General features: G+C 37.8%; 2 protein-coding genes across 5 annotated transcripts; both read right to left on the bottom strand.

The window, feature by feature from the left end:
* Positions 1-54: 54 nt before the first annotated feature.
* LOC121903728 lies at positions 55-10,662 on the bottom strand. Of its 4 annotated transcripts, none has more exons than XM_042421055.1 (10): positions 10,615-10,662; positions 8,766-9,497; positions 7,598-7,677; positions 7,236-7,316; positions 7,059-7,118; positions 6,881-6,979; positions 6,519-6,623; positions 3,463-5,389; positions 2,372-2,536; positions 55-787 (listed from the first exon to the last, which is right to left on the bottom strand). In XM_042421055.1, exons 2-10 carry the CDS (start codon positions 9,466-9,468, stop codon positions 492-494), a joined length of 3,516 nt encoding a protein of 1,171 aa, XP_042276989.1. In that variant the 5' UTR covers positions 9,469-9,497; positions 10,615-10,662; the 3' UTR covers positions 55-491. The 4 variants fall into 4 exon arrangements, with proteins under 4 accessions (XP_042276989.1, XP_042276988.1, XP_042276990.1 ...); XM_042421054.1 differs by having other exon boundaries at positions 8,766-9,506; positions 10,616-10,657; XM_042421056.1 differs by lacking the exon at positions 10,615-10,662 and adding an exon at positions 9,831-10,100.
* A 3,815-nt stretch (positions 10,663-14,477) lies between these two features.
* LOC121904431 (nuclear factor 7, brain-like) lies at positions 14,478-15,909 on the bottom strand. Its single transcript, XM_042422182.1, has one exon. It carries the CDS (start codon positions 15,907-15,909, stop codon positions 14,500-14,502), a length of 1,410 nt encoding a protein of 469 aa, XP_042278116.1. The 3' UTR covers positions 14,478-14,499.
* Between the last annotated feature and the right edge of the window lie 525 nt (positions 15,910-16,434).

The following is a 16,434-nucleotide window of genomic DNA, read 5'->3' as shown; positions in this document are numbered from 1 at the left end:
CCATTCTATGCATGGAATACAGATAACTCATCCATTTACTCTGACATCCATTGGTAAGACATTATCGTTGGCACTTTATTATTGGTAAATTGTTATACAAAGTCAAACTGAATAACAAAATACAGTACGCCAGATAACTTGGTCGAAGAGGGTCAGCTCCAAAAAGGTAATAATTAGACATCAGCTTAATCTGTATAACATCATCTGTCAGTATTTATGAACCATCTTGTGTCCAAATGAACTTCTTAAAATGAAGCTAAACCACAGAGAGAGATATACTGTAGAATGATACAAAGTAAGAATAATGACTGACAACAACGGCAGAACAAACCAGAAAATAAAAATGATCAGTTATCAATGTATTCTTGGCCATCCTAATGGACGGAAATGCTCACAATGTTGTATAAGAGACAGAGAGGAGACCGATAACGAATGAAAGACAAAGAGGGCCAGAGGGAGATGCAGTGTAAGAAAATGGAAGAGGGAAAAGTCTACAATTGCTGAAAATGTCCAGTCCTTTGTGGTTCCACTTGCCCGGGCCAGTTACTGTTTGTAGATAAAGCTTGGGAGGTGCCACTTTGTCTTTTTAGGGCAGTGATCCTGTTTCTAACGAAGTCCTTTACACCTTTCCAGGAACGGGTCCTCAGTGCTTTTGGCTCAGCCTCAAGACACTGAAGGCAGTCGTTTTTCTGAGGTACCTTGTGTCCTTGAATGAAACGCATCATGTGTCTTTCTACAGCACAAACTTCTGCGTCCTCCCATTTATGTTTGCCCTGATTTTGAGAGCCTGTTGTGGGGGGAAAAAAAGGAGTTATGAATGAAAACTAAAGACACATTTCAACATCAAATTAAGCTTGGACAATGAGGTGGACAAGTAGGAACGCATTTTAACTCAACTTCCCTTTTTAAATGCATGAAAGATTTTTCAATGTTTAGTCTTGCTAAACAGCCATTAAATGGAAATATTAAAATACCTTATTTTAGAATTAAATGTCTTAAGGTGAACGGTTGCTCCCGTAAAATTAATTGGATCCTAAATGAAGATTCCAGCAGCCAGAATATTAAACTTAACTTAAAAAAAAAACATTAAAAGACACTATTCAGACAATTACAGTGCATTCAGAAAGTATTCAGACCCCTTCACTTTTTGTTATGTTGCAGTCTTTTTGTTGTTTAAACTTTAAAATTGTTAAAACTTTTTTCCTCATCAAGCTATACTCAATATCCCATAATGATGAAGTGAAAAAACAATTTTAAAGTTTTTTAAAAAGGAAAAAACTGAAATATCACATTGACTTAAGTGTTCAGACCCTTTACTCAGTACTTATTTGATGCACCTTTGGCAGCAGTTACAGCCTTGAGTCTTCTTGGGTATGACATGACAAGCTTTGCACACCTGGATTTGGGGATTTTCTGCCATTCTACCCTACAAATCCTCTAAAACTCTGTCAGATTGGATGGGAACCGTCAGTGAACAGCCTTTTTCAGTGCTTTCCAGAGATATTCGATCTGGCTGGGCAAGAGCCCTGACTTCACAGACATTCACAGAGTTGTTCTTAAGCTATTACTGCATTGTCCTGGCTGCGTGCTTAGGGTCATTGTCCTGTTTGAGGGTGAACTTTCGGCCCAGTCTGAGGTCCTGAGCGTTCCAGACCAGGTTTTCATTAAGGATAACTCTATACTTTGCTCCGTTCAGCTTTCCTTCAACCCTGACCAGTCCCCAAGTCCCTGCCACTGAAAAACCCCCCAGACTATGATGCTGGCACCTGAGCTAAATTTCAAGTGTCAAAGCAAAGTGTCTGAATTAGAGGTCTACAGGGATCCAAAATGTTGGAACCGACCCAAAACAGAGCGGTGGAAAACCACCTTGAACCCAACGTGCATAAATTAATTTTCAAAAAAAGAGACCTGATCCAAAATGTGGTCAACCCAAACAGAGAGAGAACACAAATACCGTTGTATTGTTGAATATTGCTGCTGTTTCACCACGGTGGGAATGTGATAGTTCAGTTTTTCCTTATTAATACATTTGCAAAAATTTCTAAAATTCTGTTTTCACTTTGTCATTACGGGGTATTGAGTATAGCTTGATGAGGGAAAAAATGAATTTAAACCATTTTAGCATAAGGCTGCAACATAACAAAATGTGAAAAAAGTGAATGGATCTGAATACTTTTTGAATGCACTGTAGCTGTTAGAGACAACCGTATATGGTAGCATGAGAAAGCTGAAAACATCCCCCTCACTCACTCACCTTCAAAATCCTGCTTTTTTACTGTACAGATGTTTTTACTTAGAAAATCTCAGCCAAAGTGGCCAACAATTAAAGAAAGAAATGGATAGAATGACTGTTCATGCTCAACATCACTACCTTTTTTGCCTGAGTAGCCATATTTTGGAGGTACAGTCATGCTGGTGCTTGCCATTACTCCATTTGCTTGTTCATGATAAAAATCTGCTGGCGCATAGCATGCACCAAGAACCTCACTCTGATCCCATGACGCAGCTTGATGTCCTCTTGCAGGTTGTAATCTCTCTGTATGTAAGACAAAAAAGACTTCTTTCACATATCTCATTTACCTACACACACCTTTTCCCACATTTCCATTATTGCTGAAAAAGCCAGAGCTAGAAATGATCCATGTTGCAGCAATGCAGTCCAGTTTTTGGGTTCAGCACCTTGCTCAAAAGCAATTTAGTGGCTGGTCATGTGCCACTGTTTGTTACACTTCCTATATACCTGAATGACACACTCCATTGAGACTTATTACATTAATAGGTCACAGCACTAATATCTACCTACTTACCTTATAATAAAAAATTAAACTGATGATTGAAAGCATTGGCGTTATGTGTATTCCAGGTTCCACCACACATGATTTAAAGTTAATTTTGATGCGACTGCTCCAAATTATAGTACGTAACTTCAGATTGCACTGATTGATTTAGTGAGATATTTAGTAGGTTATAGACAATGTTTTCAATATTGCTCATAAAAAAGAAATGAAAACATCCAGCTGTTACACCAGAAAGTGGTTAACTTCAGTATTTTCAGTAGGAAAATGGTTTTAAACCACAGGAGATGATGATAAAATGTCCTGTGGCTTGTGCTGTTTGTGGAAGATAAGCAGTGGGATAAATACTTTCTGTAGTGTACCTTTCCAAAGAGGTGATAAGTGCTGTGCTCAGACATCAAGAAATCAGCAATTACACAGCTGACTTTATCAAAGCTTATGTTGGGAAACAGGTCATAATACTCAGGTTTTGCAGTAAAGTTAAAACTGTGTGGCTGTCAGGATTTAGAGTTAAAGTCATATTCTTTTGTCACTCATGTGCAGTCAACACATAAGGCTCTTCACGCTACACTTAACCACAGACTGACCCCCTTTCTAAACCCTGCATTTATTCCTATATGATTTAAAACTTCATCGTAATTCTGGTGTTAAAAAGAAGAATTCTTACCTTCAGAGTCCATTTGGACGTCATCCAGCTGCATGCTGCTGTTCTGTAGCAGGGTTCGGACTTGATTATTAGGACCAAATATTTGGTCGGCCTCATTCTCATCCAGGTTGATCAGCTGCAGCATTGTTGCGTAATGCTTCCGGATCTTCGCTGATTTCAGTGCTTCAGGGTCTTTAGCACCACATTCTTTGACATATTTTTGGATGCAGTCTGAGCCGTTGTAGGCAGACAGTGCACTTGGTCGGCCAAACAGGAAGAGATTCTTACTGGGGACTCCACACGTTTCACGAACATTGACAAGAAGCTCCAATGCTGACACGAATGATGGTTTTAGTAAAACAGGGACCATTCCCCCACACTTCCCTTGTATGTCAATTCTAGTGAAGAACCCACACATGGTTCTTTCCAAGTCAGAAACGGATATATCAAAGTTATCGTGCAGGTTTGACTTTTTCCTTGACATAAAAGCCGTTAGTGACACCGCTGATACCTCACGGGCTCTTCTCCTGTTGAAAATAATTGTCCGAGCGAGTATTACCTTAGCCAGAGCAGCATAGTTTTCTGCAGAAGGGAACTCTGTGAGTTTTTTCTCAGCAAGAACATGAACGTTCTCCATGTGGAAATTCAGGCGCTTCACATCTTGAGAAAACGGAACCTTCTTTTCTGTATTCAGTTTTGTTTCCCTGAGGGTCGATAATGCACCTGAAGAAACTAGCATATTCCATGTTTTCTGGTACACAGAGAGGAAGTTTTGTGCAGACTCTGCCAGTTTTGTGTCTCCACTCTGAACTGCATTCTTCTCAACAATACCACAACACTTCTGTAGATGGTAGCCAAGCTTGATGGCAAGTGAAGGAATGCTGTACGTTTTCTTTTCTGGATCGTAACCTGCCAGGACGTTCACTGCGGACACAACATGTGGGAAGCTTGAGGGGTGAAAGAAGTCCTCCAGCTTCTTCAGGGGGGTTATTTTTTGAGCTTCGAGTAAAAGTCTTGCTATCTGACGAAGGTTTTGTCGTATGTAATCATGCCTCTTCACATCGGATCTGTGCTGATCAAACATTTGCTCACCAAACTGCAAGATAATCTTGTCATCCATGACAGCTTGTGTCACATCATTATATGTCATCTGGGACAGAAGTTCCCTGAAACCATCACTTACGCCAAGGTCTCCGATAGTTTCAAGCACACAGCGCGATGCGATACGCTTTCTTCCAATCTGTGATTCACTGTCATTCTTCACTTTCTCTGGACACAACCTCATGTGTCTGTGCAAAGTTCTCTTAAAATACAGACCGCGGCAATAAAGACAATGAAGAAAGTCTTTCAGTCCTTTTCCAGTTTGCTTTGCTGTTCTTCGGACAACAAATTGTCCCTTCCCTGTTCTTAAAACATTTTTATTATGAGCAAAGTTTCCTTGATTCTTTAATCTGTTCCATATCTTTTGCCTTTCTCTGGAATTTTTGGGATACTGAAATGCAGCTGCAACTTCTGCTTTGTCACTGTGGACTGACTCAAGATGTCTTGCCATTTTGACCATTGGTTTAGAGCAAAACAGACAATAATTCCTCTTATCATAAACACGTTGTGCTTTTGAATTTGAAGTTGGCAACACCACAGTTGAGGATTTCTTCTGATTACTTGCGTGTGTCTTTTTTAGAGGACCAACACTTTTGTCCTTTAACAAAGAACCTCCTGATTTGTTCCCCCTTTTCCTTGGAAGAGGAGATTTGGGGTGAGGTGTTTCTTCCTGTGGGGTCGAAGGACTGCTGTCACTGGATTCGTCTGAGAAGCCATCGTCAGTGTCAGACAAGCAGTCAGAGAAGTCACCATCACTGTTAGGTGAGTAATCAGGATCAGTGTCCTCTGACTCCACTGAGGCATCAGGATCACTGTCATCTGACTCCGCTGAGACATTTTTTGTTTTCTGGAAAAAGGAAAACAATTGTATGTAGAAATAAGATCACTATCAGTCTGTAACTGCAGAAAATAAAAACCTACTGAGTGCATGTGCCACAATGCTAACATACCACAGCAAATTTTGAGAAGATGTATAATTCATCTTCATTTGACGTTAATCAAATGAATATTTCATTTAGTGATGTTGATTTTTTTATTCTGGTAGAAATATCAGTAGCATATCAGTGCTTTGAAACCCTGGAAGTGGACACAAGGTTCAAAAGTTCAATGTTTATGTCCTAACACCAAAAAATCCATTACTACTAGAGTTTGAAGGCTAAAAATTAAACAGATTCAAGTATGTATTAGTATTTAGACATTTAATTTATTATTACTTACAATAACTTATAGATAAACTTACAAATAAATACACTGGTTATAAGTAACACCTAAATCTAAACAGTCTTTGTCTTCTTCAATACTGTGGAATATATTCAGTATATTGTAAGTTTAATGAGTATTTTTCATTTTTAAAACTCGCTTTTGTTGTTGGACAGCTGTTTAAAGCTGTAGCAACAGCAGCTGAAGTGACTACCGATGCAGCGTGGAACAAGTGTGAATTATCTAGGAAATATTTAAGCAAATGTGGAAACTTACAACATAATTAATTTGCTCAATTTTACAACACTTGCACTGTGATACCTGAATAACTGTACACAAATATTTTGAGACTCACGAAACTTAAAGGTACCACCCAGCTTATGGTCTATGATGGCTTAAGCTGTGTTTATATTCTTATTGGTTATCTTGGCTGGCATGGCTACTTCTGTTCAGTATTTAGGCCACTTACTGTTTGCCATATTTTCTTTACTTTACATCTTGCACTTGCTGCACTCTGACTTAATTGATCAAAATGGAATTTATAAATTTCAATTACACTGTTGTTGATGACATTTTCAGCTGAACTGTGCCTGGTTTAAATATGGCCTGTCCAAATTGAAATTAATGAAAATAATGCCCAAACAAACTGCGGCCATGCTGTAAAAAAAATCATATGAGAATTGTTCTGAAATAATACTACTACTAAATAACCAGGTTGTACATGTACTATTTGTTAAGGATTAAACAAAAAAAAGTAAAATTTTTCAGGTGACTACCTCTAATTTTGCTGCTGACATCAGGTCATCTGGTGAATCACAGGTCTCATTTTGTTCTTCACAGGATGCTGAGGTCGAACAATCCGCTAAAAGATGTGACTGTAACTAAAAAACAATATAAACAAAAACAAAAAGAAAACAAGAAACTATGACTATCATTTATTAATAGCCTAAAAATGTAAAATTTGCTGTTTGCTGCTGAGCAGCTGGCTTTTTAGAGCTTTTTCTCTGAAAACAGCTGCCTGCTGTGGTCGATAATGATGATTCTCTGTTCTCACCTAACATTGTACACTGTCATGTGATACATTGTTATTATAAAAAATATTGATTATAGCTGATTTAATCATTTGATGCGTTACTACCTTTGACTTGGTTCTGCCTGCTGCTGACAGCTGAACTTGCTGTGGATCACTGGTCTTTGTTTGTTCACATTGAGATGAATCGTTCATCAATGGAGGAGACTAAAAGTGGAAAAAAAAACAGTATTTATTATATTTTTGCATGAATTTTAGATGTGATCGTTTAAAAAAGGTAACCTACCTGATTGGCTGTGTGTTGAGACTGCCCATCACTCCTGTCATCTGGAGGTAATGATTCCAGCTTAATGGGGGGACAAAGTGAAGTCATCAGGGAGTAATTGTGTTGAATTATATTGTATTATATCATTATTATTGAACAATTTTAAAGTGGTAGCGGGTGGCAAATAATCACACTTACAAGTTTATCCAACTCCGACAGTTGTTTGAGTAGTAGTGCACGCTGATGTAAAACTACTGAACGACTCCTCTCATTGCTGGCCTGAAAGCAGAGTTTTTGAAATTAATTAAAAGATGTATAATGTTAAGGTGCGTGTTAGACGCCACAGCTCTATAACTCTAGTGGAAATATTACATTACATTAGTTTCATTAGGTAGATGTTTTTGTCTTAATCAACCCGCAATCAGTACATTTAACTTCTGTAGAAACAATATTTATATAATATTATTTGCAGTATTATGCAAAAAATTCAAGTCTTCTCATCTACAGCATATATATATATATATATCCTCTGATGTAGGTTATGGTGTTAATTTCCTCACCGGTGGAGTAATGTTCCCCTTTTGTGATGTTTTTTTGTTAGGATGAGCAGCTGCGTCAGGGACAGACTTGTTTTTGGCTCCTGAGGAAAAGACAAGTTAGACAATGTAAGGAAAAGTTGGATTCTGAGCAGTATTGAGATCTGTAGCGTGTTGAAATGTTTTATTCTTCTTTTTGGACGCCGGGGTTTTGCTGTTGCTCTGACAGCTCGACTTGTCACCTGTCACAATATCTTCCAATTATTTTAAGGATCAGGCTGGCAATTTTCTAAATTTTTGTCAAAAAATCTCATGTGCATTACATGCTACCTTCCTATAGTTTATAATGTTCAGTTTTTGTTGGGACTGTTTTTAAATAGATGTTGATTCAATTTTATGTGAATTTTGGAAGCCGTGGTTTGTTGTGTCATCAACATCAACAACACCGATAGACTTGATCAGCCTGGTTCAGACAAAGATAAACGACTTTGTCTCTGTTGTTTGGTGCGATGTGAAAAACTTTATTTTCAGCATATATCTTTTTAGGGTTCACAACTTCAAAAATTATATTCAAATTCCTCAAAAATGAATACACTCAATTTTGATCTAAAAATTCATGTCAAGTTAAAAAGAATCCAGTTTGCTTTGTCAAAGTAAAGATATAAAAGTCAGGATACCAAGTGTAAGCAACAAATATCAATCCCAACATGTTTAAGCACACTGAAGAGGGTTTTCATCTGTTCATATGTAGTCTGTCCTCATCCCAGTTCTCCATGGTGATGGAGTTTGCATGGCTCAGGTCCTGTTCTGCTCTTGGCGGCACCTGGAAGTTGCTCTGCATCCTCCTGATCACATTCTTCATATATATAATTTCATCATACTGTATTCGATTTGTCTTTCTTGGTCTATTCTGTACACACAACATCTATTGCATGTCTGTCTGTTCTGGGAAAGGGATCCCTCCTCAGTCGCTCTTTCTGAGGATTCTTCCATTTTATTATTTGAAAAAGGCTTTTTTTTTCAGGGAGTTTCTCGATTTGAAGGTCTAAGGACAGAGGATGTTTTATTGCTGTACAGATTATAAAGCCACCTGAGGCAAATTTGTGATTTATGATATTGAACTATACAAATAAAATTGACTTGACTTGAATACATGACAAAATACCATACAGGTATTACAAAAACTGCTTACCCCTGCAGTCTGATGAAGGTATCCACTGAGGCTGCTCCTGAGAAGTAGATGAGGCATGGCTGTGAGTGTATCCTGCAACACCAGCATCCACATTCACTCCTTCAAAAGTAGGTTGAGATGTCCTCTGTGATCCGTGGTTTAAATCTTGCCCACATGACGGTAGGCTAATGGTCATATCTTGAAGCCCCTGGTTGGTTAATGGAGGTTGAAAAGAAGTTTTGTAAGGGTCGTGGGGCGAGAGAAGTGGTAGATGTTGGGGCCTACAAGGCTGAGATCCTTGGTTTGTTTGTTGAAGAGAAGGTGGGGGGATATTTTTTCCTTGGTTAACAGCTAGTAGCATTGATGAACTGTGAGGATTTTGCTGATCACAAGATATAATGTGAGATACACTTGGGATGGCGGAGTTGGCAAATAGCGAGGTGGACGACAAATTGCTACTAATGTGGGAGGCTTTGTACAGGGCAGGGTGGTGAGTGTTGCTTCTGGATGATAAAGTGCTGAGGTCACTCAGACAGCTCTGGTCAGATGCCTGCATGTGGTCGTAGGGGGGTCTCTGGTCAGAAGACGAGCCCAGGCTGAGATGCTGAGAGCTGGACAGAGGGTTAAGGAGGGGCCCTTGAGTTGAAGCTGTGGACCAGCCATTCTGGCCTGCCCATGACTGACAGGGTAGGTGGCTCTTATTTGCTGTCGGGTTGTCCATCATCCTCCATAACCGTCAGGGTCTTTTAGTTCCTAGGAGACGGGGAATAGCGGAAAAAAAACATGTCAGACACAATTTATTATTCCAAGCAGAGGACTTTTGTATATCCTAAAACATATCTTTAAGAAATAAATAGACAATTTATAGACATTTTACTCTATTTTAATCTATCTCATTTGATCGTGCTGTAAAATATTTTCCATCAATTTAATTTGTTATTGTTTTTATCTATTTTTATTTCACTCTATTTTATTATCATTATTATTGAATCTATTTATTTTTATTACATTTTCATAATTGTTATTTCTCATGTGCATCAGTCTCCAATTGTTTTACATCTATGAAGCACTTTGAATTGTACTAACCTGTATGAATGGTGCGATACAAATAGACTTTGATTGATGATTGAGAAATTGATCTGTGTTTCAATAGTTTGTATTAGGGGGTCTGTTCAACTAAATGACAAAAGACACATATTCTCATCTAGTTACCTCTTGTGGTATCTAGTCATTAAGATAGTCTGGAGTTATGTCAAAGGGTTAAGATACCTGTCTCTTAAATTTCCTCATCAATGGAGGTGAATGGAATTTAATATTTGATGTTTACATTGCAGGAAAAAACACAAGAAAATACGACATAAACTGAACAGGGCTCTTTCTAGAGACAAAGTCCTGCTCACAGGTAGTGGCGTTAGTTTGGTGAACCGGCTCTTGAAGCTTCATCACCCAAAATATTACTTTGTCGTTTACAGGATCCTTTATGAAATATGAATGGTTACTCATGTGTCCCAGCTCACTTTACATTTATACTAACAGTAGTGAATGGGCAGCTATAGCTACACTGCTGTAGGTTTGTGCACATGAATAAAAAACATAGTTGAACAGTGAGGTGTCCCATTTTTCTTCTACCGTTTTTTAACGGTAACGGTACATTTAACGGTACATTGTTTAGCGGTTAGCTGTTAGCTTGCTAGGGTGTAGCATTTCTGAATTAACTCGTAGGACAAACAACGAATCCCGAATGACAAGGCAGAAAAATAAACAAATCTCTACAACAAGATGTAGCTGAGCTTAAATGTAGATGTAGCTGAAAAAAATAAATATAATTTTCAGTAAAAAAAAAATAAATGTTTGGACACGAGCACCATACCTGTGAACATCACCGGAAGCAGTGGCCGTTGTTTACGTCTCGGCCCCGCCCCCTGGATGCCAAAATAAAACTTCCGCGGGGAGTTTTTCAAAATAAGGGCGTCATCATTAAAACTCTACACCAAATATTGACAGAAAATAGTTTAAGATCCAGAAACGTGTTAAGACATGTAACACTACTCATCTGGAATAATAATGTATGTCGGATATGTTTATTCCACAAAGCAGTATAATTACCATGTAAAAATCCCTAAAATGGCATCTACTCCCTAATTAAAAATTAATTACAATCTATGAATATACAAATATTTCATCTCAAAAGTTTAACTGCTGGACACAAGATGTCTCCTATTTCATTGAAAAGTCCATTCTCAGTGTATGTAGTGTATGTATGTGCGCGCCAGGCTTCAATTATCCACATCACACTTGTGTGTTGCATACTGGACCACAATTTTCTTCAAACTACTTGTGACGTCACAAATCATGCCCATCCCTTAAAATCTAATTTTCAATGAGCAGAGAGAAAATTTCCACTTTCGGCAGATGAAAGTGAAAACAGCCTTCAAGTGTCAAACTGCACATACACCATTCTGCACAGTGAAGCTCAAACATCCATCTGAAAGAACAAGAAGAAAAAGGGGGAGGGAGGGAGAAAATTACAATAATACAGAGCTTGCAAAGTCCAAAAATATCATATTTTTTAATTTTATATGCATTTAAAAACCAGTAAACCCCTGGCTGTTAACTGGTGTGCAAAGACTGTTTTTCAATTAATCTTGTGCCCACAATAGGCTGTATTAACTAACGTTATTAAAGCAGCACTGCCAAAACTGCATAGTAAAAAAACATCTACTTTTTCGACTACATCTCTGGTATAAATCACTAATGTTTTAAACGCACATCATAAGTAGAGTAGCAGTATTTAGATTTGAATACATGAAGACTGAAAAACCAAAGCCTTGTTAAAGGAGCACACTCAGTTTTATTGCATCGGATGGTACAAAATATCACATTCAAAGTAACTCTTGCCAAAACCCTCATTTAAAGACCAATTAGAAAACATCAGTTCACCTGTTTCCACATGATAGCCCTGGCTGAAATAATTCACAAAATAGTTGGAATTTGGGGGGGAAACTTAAACATAGGGTCATATTCTTTGTATGATACAAACTGACATAGGCTATGTAAAACACTATAAGAAGGTTATAATCCAATGTGGCTGTTATGGCAATCACACTGTTTATAAGACGGCACGAGGATATCTTTGAAAAAAGTGTCTGTGCACTTAAAGGCAGGGGTTACTACTTAGAATACAATTGTAGCAAACTGTAATAAAATCCTTACAGAGCTTGATGGAGATTTATTCAAATTTCCTTTCAACAATTGGTGCTCGGCTCGAAGAACCCCATAATATGCTGCAGCCTCCGATGACTTTTCTTCAAATACCTTGTCCATACAGTAAAATGTGAAGAGATGAGTGACAGTTTCTTCAAAGGTAAGATAACAGTGAATTTTATATTCAGAAAGTAAGTAAAAATAACCAAACTATACAGAACAAACAATAATATATCAATCAATCAATCAATCAATCCATTTTTATTTATATAGCACCAAATCACAAAAAAAATGTCATCTCAGGGAACTTTTCGCATAGAGCACGTCGAGACCGTACTCTTTAATCTAACATTATAAATCTGTAGAAACTTTCAGAAATGGAAATCAAATGAACACTTTTCAAAATATTAACAGGCTTTAAACAAAATGTGTACTTTGTCTCCACCATGTGGATTTAGAGTGAAAGAAGAATACATCAACATTATTGACTGTATTCAAACTGTATGTGAGCATGTTGTCTCTGAAAAATGTACTGAATCTGGATATATACAAGAATTTTTCAAAATAATGTTTTTTTTTTACCCAGCTGTAATTTAGGAAATTACTTTGCTTTTTTGAAACCTAAAACTCTGTGTGTGACTGTATTTTGTATTTTAAAGTCAAATCTCCAGTAGGGACCAATGTGCTTGGGACTGAGTGTCAGACAGGCTGGGGACAGGAAGTGTTGAAGGACAGACATTTGATCTGTTCATGAAATTTGATGACAGTAAGAAAAATAGAAGATCTCCAGCCTCATCCCCAAAGTCTCAAAGTGAAAATAGATATATTTCTGGAGGAAACTGTTGTAAATGATTTCTTTTAAATTGAACAGCCTCTTTTAGAGTTTATGTTCATGTCTTGAAGTAGTGGAGGGTAAACACACATAAAACATTCAGTTTTATCATCTGAGAATTTGTTTAATAAAGTTTTCCCTCCTTTTCTGACTGTTTCAATATTTGACACACACAGTGAGGTGCAGACCAGTGTGAGAATTAACACGACTCCATTAAAATAAACAGGTTGCACAACTATTCAGGCGACACAAAGATTATGAGACTGTGTTCTGAAAACTGAAGTTGAAACAGTTTCAGTAAGAAATTTGTTGTTTTGAAAAGAAGAAATTGAGATTCAAACCATTAAAGGGTTTAAATAAAAAATATTATATTTTGCAAAAACTGGTTGTATAATTGTTTTGTAAGATTTTACCTTTTCTAAAGTCACATGACTATTTGATAGATGTTTGTAAAGAAAGTGAAACAACCTGTATCTCCTTTTCTGACTGACATACATTTAGAATAAAAACTGCTGGTGATTTAATTACACATCATGACAAGCAGCATCCATCAGATGTAAATTTTATAAAATATAGTTGATTCAGAAAAAAACTAATTAAACTAAATTGTTTTTGTGTTTGTTAATTTTATGCTGATCATCATCTCAACATTGCAGTTCATCAATCCATGTATACACCACCAAAATGACACACACAGTATGCAGAAGCACTGTCAGAATTAAACACTGAATTAAAATAAAACTATATTAAAACACTTGTTTCCAAAGAATAAAACAACAGATTCACAACTGAAATAACTCATCAAAAGACCCAAAATATAAAAATCTAAATCTGACGACTGAAACTGTCACAAAACTGAATCAATCAAAGCATTCGGTACAGTGGATATATACTACTATACAATGTTGTTTGACTGAAAACAAGATGCTGATAACCAGGATAATTAACAGCTTTGATTTGTAAAGTTTGTCTCTTGATGATGTGAAACAGTTTCAGCATTTTGTATCCATATTTTCTTGTGAATTCATCTTTATTTAAAGAGGCGACACAACTAACTTACACACTAAATCTATTTTTGAAAGCCAAGAAAGCAGAATCAGAGTATTTAACAACATAAGTAAATATTCTGTTCAAATCCATAACAAAGTAACCTTATATCAACAGCAGGAGTTACCATCTTTAATTAATTTATTCTAAAGAAAAAACAACTAAATCCTGAACGGCTCAACGTCTTTCAAAAATTCAGATGAGAACAATGGTTTAGGTTTTAATGTCTTTGCATGAAAACAAGAAAAAACAATATCTGTGACCCTCAACAACAAATCAGTTCTGTTGAAGAACAAAATAACAAATAATAATCAATCAGAGCCAGAATGATTTTTGATACACTGAACCACTGAGACTCTGAGTTATAAAGTGTAAAAACTGAAATTAAAACATGATCGAATCTGAAATAAATCATCAGAAGATCCAGAAATCTTACAAACTAACATTGATGACGATTAATAAATAGAATCATTTAACAAAAACTGCTCAACATCTTCTAACCAGACTAATGAGATCTAACAAACAGCCTTAATTATCTGTATAAATGTTCATCACTTGATGTAAAATGTGATGATGTGTACCCCTTACACACACACAAACAGACACACACACATACAGACACACACACACACACACACACACACCTCCTGAACATCACAGAGAAATCTCAGTTTAACAGATTTTGATATCAGTGGTTTTAGCATCACCAGCCTCTCCAATACTGAAATAAGGGAAGAGTTTATCAGTGAAAGTGTCTCTGTAAGTGTAGATGTAAGTCATGTCTTCAGGGTCGTAGAAGGACACCTTCCCTTTGTCATAGTCCAGTTTGACTCTGATCCTCTGGAGACTCTTCTTCACTGTGACAGTCTTACCAAGACCATCAGTGTAGTTTCCTCTGCGATACTCTAAACACCAGATTCCACATTCTGGCGAGGCAGGACATCTTCCCTTCCTGTCAGCTGACTCTTCAGCCAAACCCACATACCAGCTAGGATAGTCTCCCACCTCCACCTCCCAGCTATGTTTCCCTGAGCTGAGGCCCTCAGAGCCCAGAACAGTGGCATAATTAGTGCTTCTCTCTGGATTATCAGGGAGCTGCTGCTTTGTGTCTCCACGTCTCACACTGGTCAGATCATCAGACAGATAGAGACAGGGGTTTACAGTGTTTGGGTCCAGAATGACAGGATTGAAGTGGACCTTCTCCTTCATCTTCTCCCAGACTCTGAAGGACAGGTTGCCCAGGTGTTTGGCCACATCTATCAGTGCTCCTGAGACCAGCTGTGGATCTGACAGTGAGCACTGGGCTCTGGCTCTGGTCTGAGTGGGTTTATAACTGCTGAGGAATGACACGTTGTGTTTCTGCAGGTCTTCTCCAACAGCAGAGATACTGTCTGACAGAGAGGAGATCTGCTCCTGAATCCTCTTCATCTTTCTGCTGATAGTCTTCCCCTTCTGCTCCTCTTCCTCCCTCAGAGCTGCCAGTCTGGACTCCTCTTCCTCTGTCAGGAACTGGTGGAGCTTGTTGAACTCTGCTCTGATCTGCTTCTCTGTGGACAACAGCTGCTTCTTGGAGTGTTCAACCATTTCATTGTATGTTTTCTCCACTTGTTTGTATTTGTTCCTCTTGTCCTGCAGAGACTTTAAGTGAGATTTCAGCTGGTCCTTCAGGTCACTGACTGCTTGTTCTACAGAAACCACTTTGTGACCGTGGTGGAGAGAAGACTCACAGGCAGGACACACAGCTCTCTGTTCATCCTCACAGAAAAATTTAGGTTCTTCTTGATGTTTGCTACACACCACCTCCACCTCCTTTTCTCCTTTTTCTGTCTCAGATGATTCAGCTTTCTGTCTCCCAGCAAAGGAGTCGGCCAGTTCCTTCAGTGCATAGTTCACTCCTGGTCCTTCTTTTGAGGATTTTCGTTTACAAATGGGACAGTTTCTGTTTTCAGCTTGTTCCCAGAATTTTTGCAGACAGCTTGAACAGAAGCTGTGGTTGCAGGTCAGAGACACAGGATCTCTGAAAGTCTCTGAACACACATGGCAACTCAGGAAACTTTTGAGAAGAGCATCTTTCTCAGCCATTTTCTCTGTTTTCCTAATTGGTTTCAAAGAAAGACTCACTAATTTTTAATTTCCAGTTCGCTTCTTACAGTCCTCCAAGTGAGCGTTGTTCGGTTAGAGATTCCAACTCTGTAATGGCGTCGTGGCTCTGTCCAAAGTGTCAGGATCTGCCTTCAGCTTCACCCTCCTCTTTAATTGGTTAATCATTAATGGTAATAAAAGCTGCTTTCTGCTTTTATTACCAATAGATAGAACAAGATATGGCCAAACCTTGTGTAACTTGTCCTTCAGACTTAAATGTTTATTCTGGACCCCAGACAGTGAGAGAAATCTAAACACAGACAGGATGGTTAAGAAGTTAAATACACTTCAGGTCACAGTGAAGACAGAGAAACTGTTGCAAAAGCAGTTGATGAAAAAAAACACTGATAATAGACTCTAAAGATGACATTTATTTACTATATGATGTGAGGAAACATTAATGAGGTGTGTTTGTAAGTGTCTCTATCTGTATTTCTGTTTGATTATAATTTTCTCAGTTGACAT

The sequence above is a fragment of the Thunnus maccoyii genome, chromosome 9 (genome assembly GCF_910596095.1).
Source record: "Thunnus maccoyii chromosome 9, fThuMac1.1, whole genome shotgun sequence".
Lineage (NCBI taxonomy): Eukaryota > Metazoa > Chordata > Actinopteri > Scombriformes > Scombridae > Thunnus > Thunnus maccoyii.
This window is presented reverse-complemented; position numbering and strand designations above follow the sequence as displayed.